The sequence below is a fragment of the Octopus bimaculoides genome, chromosome 5 (assembly GCF_001194135.2).
Source record: "Octopus bimaculoides isolate UCB-OBI-ISO-001 chromosome 5, ASM119413v2, whole genome shotgun sequence".
Taxonomy (NCBI): domain Eukaryota; kingdom Metazoa; phylum Mollusca; class Cephalopoda; order Octopoda; family Octopodidae; genus Octopus; species Octopus bimaculoides.
The window spans coordinates 105,043,590-105,049,332 of NC_068985.1; the positions used below are offsets into that span (position 1 = coordinate 105,043,590).

The 5,743-nt window shown below is 34.7% G+C and overlaps 1 protein-coding gene across 2 annotated transcripts in view; it reads left to right on the forward strand.

Moving 5' to 3' along the window:
- Positions 1-1,846: 1,846 nt before the first annotated feature.
- The window catches only part of LOC106881311 (uncharacterized), a 24,914-nt gene continuing 21,017 nt past the window's right edge, over positions 1,847-5,743 (forward strand). Inside the window, exon 1 of one of the 2 annotated variants that reach the window (XM_014931651.2) lies at positions 1,847-2,099. In XM_014931651.2, the coding sequence (XP_014787137.1) occupies positions 2,001-2,099 (99 nt within the window). In that variant the 5' untranslated portion in view covers positions 1,847-2,000. The remainder of the gene's footprint in view (positions 2,100-5,743) is intronic. The other variant, XM_014931650.2, reaches the window with a different exon arrangement.

Sequence of the window (5,743 nt, forward strand, 5' to 3'; positions counted from 1 at the left end):
GTTAAGATTGGGTTTAAGGTTAGATTTGTCTTTAAGGTTACAGTTTAGGATTAGAATATGGTTTAGAGTTAGGGTAGCGTTTAGAGTTAAGGTTGGACATAGGGTAGGGTTCAAGTTTTGGATTACGGTTAAGGGTTACGGGGTATCTTTTCGGTTAGGCCCACCTCTTCAGATTTGCAATATACATATAACATTTTATTGGCATACAACACAAAACCATACTAAAGATATAGATCCAAAACCGGGAGAAACTAAAATAGAAAAAGAGGAACAAAGAAAAAAAAAAAAAAGGAAAAGCTCATCAATTCAGTTCCAAGTGCCTCAATTAGTAGCATACCACAAGGTTCAACGAAACCTACTAAAACAAGCCAGCACGCTTGCGTTATCACAACAGGTGATGGCGAGGCTAAGGCATTGGATAAGCCAAGCGCCCTCACAGGTATTACCTGACACCTCGTTAAGAACTTCGCCGTTAGGGGCCCAATACCTGCAAACGTCGAGGATGTCATTAGTTAGAAGAAATGGTTCACTGATACGTCCCGGTACTTAAGAATTTTTATGACTGAATATTTCAGAGTAAAAAAATTTCTATCTCTTTAAGTTCGTAACTTTGTATGCTGTGCGCGTAAGCGAAAGCAGGGTATTGTAATCACTCGTCTTTGCAAAATTACTGGGAAAGAGTTGTGATATTCGTAATTGCTATAAAAAACTGTACCTGTGTAGAAGTTTTCAGTAAAATTGGAAGACGTAGTTGAAACTGAAAAGAACCCTTGTTGTTGATGTTCAGCCCCAGGTCCCATTCATGATCTTCTTGTTCATATTTCTGGTACAAAGTATCTACGATTAAGTTACCCAAAATGTCTTTCTCTTTTTTAAATACGATAGGCTGAGATATGAAGGAAATTTGGCTGTTATTTCTAACAGGTCGCACACCTATAGCTCTTACGTCAATTTGGAAAATCATTAATACAATGAAGTTAGTCGGATTAGCGCTCACAGTAGCACGTTAAAATGCATGTCTACCTCATTACAGTATTAAATTCCATTGAAGTCTTTTTTCCAGAATCAATAAAAATACTGATGTGCTTTATGATAAGGTATGGGTAAAACTGTCGAATCTGTACAAAAGATCTCCAAAGATTCTAAAATATGATGCTTTGTTATAAAATTTACTATAAAAAGCAGTTTAATTAGTCTTAGTAATCACTGACTCCTTAATTGATTAATAAAGTATTTTTTACAAAAGCACTACACGCGTGGAATCACCGAGTATCTACAAAAATTCTGAAGTATACTATTTTATGTTCATGAAATATACTATAAAACGCAATTAACTCAGTTTAATTAATCTTACGAGTCACTCCTGTAAAATGATTTATTTTTATATTGGGTGAATGTAGTAGGTACGTCGTTTCTCTATGTGTTCTTGTTCGTTTTGTACTGGAGGTTAGTATTTACATACATATTTGACAACGTTATATATATACATATCATCAGACATGAGGCAAGTAATATGTTACGACGTTAATGACATTTACATGGCTATAAGTAACATGAATATGAATCAGAAAGCAGCCTGGGATCGGTCAACAACAGTATGAACCAAATTTTCGGAATAATGAAATTTGGCACGCTGATTAAATTCTTTTTCGGAACATTACCATTCCTTTTGTTAAACACTAAAATTTTTTAATCTTTTTTCTTCCTTCGTTCAAGATTGTACATCGAAGAGATTAAATAGTTTTACTAAGTTTGTTTACTTAAAAAGTTAATCAATACAGTGACAACCGGAAGTAAAACGCAAAAATATCCAAGACGACGTTTTTTAAAAACATTTTCAACCAATCACAAGCCGAGATGTCATGTTTGATTCCATTTAACTTAATAGGGTTTGTTGTAGCAACAATTGGAAACAATCTTTTTTTTAAAACAACGACAATAGTCACAATAGTAAGAAATAATAGGTTTCCAAAACTTTATCTTCCCATCGAAGTAGAGGAATGAAGAATGTGATGAATTATGATTTTCCTGGGAGGCTTACTCCTGCGTCGATTTGTACTCGGGCAGTCAGATTCACCCCTGAAAAAAAGTCTGCTTGGGTGAGTGTAAAAGTTCAGAGAATTTCTTTTAAATCAAGTGTTTTGTTTTCATACAAAGTGTATCTTTGACTGCACCCCTCCCAAACAAACAAAAACTCCCAACAAAAAACAACAACAAAAGCCAGGATCACTAAGAGTAAGCTCGATCAAGGTTAACCTGGAATTAAACAACTATAATCATATCTCTCGCTGACTAAAGCCTTAAAGGCCCAGTTGTTTTGTGTGTTGGTTGTTCAAGATACTTGTCGCCCACTTCTCACTGAACTTAGAAAGAAGGCATGGCTACCTTTTTCGAGAAGCGGGACGCACGATACATGGCTCATCATTAGGCAAGCCGCACAATTAAAAACATTCAAGGTAATTTTTCGTTAGACATGCCATTCAGAAAGTCTCACGGGTTGCCCATGACAGCTTTAAAGCGATAATAAACTATCAAATAAATATTTAAAATATATAGTTCTCGTTTAGAGCAATAGGCGTGTATTGGAGTCGATCTAATTGACTGGCCCCCTCCCCCAAAATTTCTGGCCTTGTGCTTAGAGTAGAAAAGAATATTCAAAGATGGTGAGCTGGCAGAATCGTTAGCACACCCAACAATTCATTCACCTTTACATTTTGAGTTCAAATTCTGCCGAGGTTGACTTTTTGCCTATCATCCTTTCGGGGTTGATTAGTAAGTACCAGTTGGACACTGGGGTCAATCTAATCGACTTAGCCCCTTTCCCAAAATTGAAATCAATAGTCAAGAAACCATCTGAATCAGTGGTTTTCAACTGTCCATATGGCCTTTGGATGTCATATAAGATTTTGTTATAAATTGTTTATACTTTTACAATACATAAAATATTTTCACAAATTTTTTTTTATACAATTCTTAATAATATTTAATTATAAAAATATAATAGGATTTTTTACACATCAGATGGTTTAGAAACACTGACTGAATTTATTTCGTAGATGCTCTGACTAATAATTACTCCCATAAATCAGGCACGACTAAAGGTCTAGGTATCTGGCAGTTTGCCTCTAACACCAGGAATTTTATCAGGGACAGGGCCCAATTTTTTGTGGGGCTGGGTGGTGGTGGTAACACCCCTTCCTTTCACTATATAAAAACATTTTCTGAGATTTGGGTATGATGTCCCCCTTGCATTCCTTACTCAAAGGCTCTGCACATGCAATTTTTTCTGATAGAGGAACTTTGACAGACTAATCAATTGATTATTTATCTAACTGACTGGTAATAAAGCTGAAGTGAAATATAATCAGTGTGTGTGTGGTTTTATTGGCAATATGACCCACCTAAAATACAACAATACGAGTTTCAACATATACTTTCCCATCAAAACAAATACGAAAATGAAACTTCCTACACAACCATCCACATCATATAGGTAAATAAACAGGAGTAGTTTCCTGTTCTTTTCTCTAGATAGGCATAGATTCTAAGAATTTTTAATATAGTGAGCGCCTAAGGTGGCAAACTGGCAGAATTATTATCGCATCAGAAAAAATGTTGAGCAGTATTTCTTCTGACCTTATTGTCTGAGTTCAAATGCTGTCGGGGTCAACATTGCTTTTCATCCTTTCAAGGTTGATAAAATAAGTACCAGTTGAATACTGGGGTTGAGGTAACCAATTTACCTCTTCCCCAAAACTGGTCAACTTTACCTTTCGTCCTTTCAGGGCTGATAAAATAAGTACCAGTTGATCTCTGGGATCAATATAATTGACTTCCAATTCCCTAAAAAGTTCCTTTGCCTTGTCCCAAAATTAGAAATAATTATTCAGTCTAATTGTCTCAATTTAATTCTTGCACCAACCTTATTTTCCTGCTTAGAATATACCTCCATCGTCTACACTCGAGTTACTAATAACCAAAAACAACTTGATGTCTTTCCTGTTTTCTGGCTGTCTTTCAGAAAGAAGCAATCTCTTCAACTTATATTAGTTATGTTCTGAAATAGTTTTTCGCCCTTTCACTATGACAAAAGGAACCTTGTCTCTCTAGTGTAAATATTAGTGAAATTTATCTAATACTATGATAGATTTTTTAGAGTGTACATTTTTCTTGATTTGTCCTTCGAAGAAGTCACATGTCTCCTAAGTGTGTATTTGGGATAAGCTAGAAGACGAAGTGAGCGCTTAAATGGTCTCCGTTTCTTAATGCAAGGGAGATAAATATGAAATGACTGCGTTAGGAACCGGTTGTGGAATAAGACTTCATAAGCGAAAAAACATGTATAGATATTATGATTATCGTTGTTATATGATACTATGATAAACCGATGGCTAGATGAAAGAGCACTCACACACACGATAATACACAAATATAAGGAAGTCCTCACTAAAAAAGGAAGTTAATGCATTCTTTTCTTTTATTCTTTTACTTGTTTCAGTCATTTGACTGCGGCCATGCTGGAGCACCGCCTTTAGTCGAGCAAATCGACCCCAGGACTTATACTTTGGAAGCCTAGTACTTATTCTATCGGTCTCTTTTGCCGAACCGCTACGTTACGGGGACGTAAACACACCAGCATCGGTTGTCAAGCGATGTTGGGTGGGGGCAAACACAGACACACAAACATATACACACACACAGGGGCAGAGGAAGAGAGAGATATGTACATCGACAGAGATGGAGGTCAGGGGTTCTTAGGGTTGGTTATAGTGAATTGGGACAAAAGGTGAGAGGGGAGCGACAGGCTGATATAAAAGTGCATTAAAGTTGAGAAATGGCAAAGCAAAGATGTACTTTAGAGGGCAGGGAAAGATAACTGGAAATATGGAAAGAGAAAATTGGGGTAAAATAAAGTGGAAAAGATGATATTGAAAATTACACACACACACAAACTTTTTTCTTTGAAAACTTCGTTGCATGAAATTGATACCATGAAATTCCTAAAATTGAGCTCTGTCATTTAAGCTTAATTAAAATATAGTTTGTTTTTAAAATAAAAACGTTAATCATACTTATATCCAATTTTTTGCCTTACTTATATTTTTTCATGATATTTTACCTCACAACTTTTTTGATACAAATTTTTGTTGCACAGGACCAAAACTGTGAAATTCTTCAGGCTTTCTTCTATCATTGAAGCTAAGATATATATATTTTTCTTTTAAAATAAAAAAGTTATTTAGATCTAAACTTGATTGGAGGCGTTACTTACTCTCCAATAACGTTGCTACAAATTTTGATGTAAACTTTTTTCTACTGGACCAAATGTCAATTTTTTAATGCCAAAATGTAGCTAAAGACCAGTCCTCTTCAAAACTGTTAACAATTTTCAATTTGGTTATGAACTGAATTAGCGACAAAGTCTGAAAGATGCTGCATGCGAGTAAATTGTGGCCTTAAGAATATTATTCAGCTACTACTGTAGTTGAATAACATACATACATTATACATACATACATACATATATATATACATATATATACATATATACATATATATGTATATATATATACATGCATGCATATATACATATATACGTACAGACACACACACACATATATATGCATACATACATACATACATATACATATATATATATATATATATATATATATATATACATATACATATACATATGTACATATATACATACATACATACATACATACATGCACACACACAC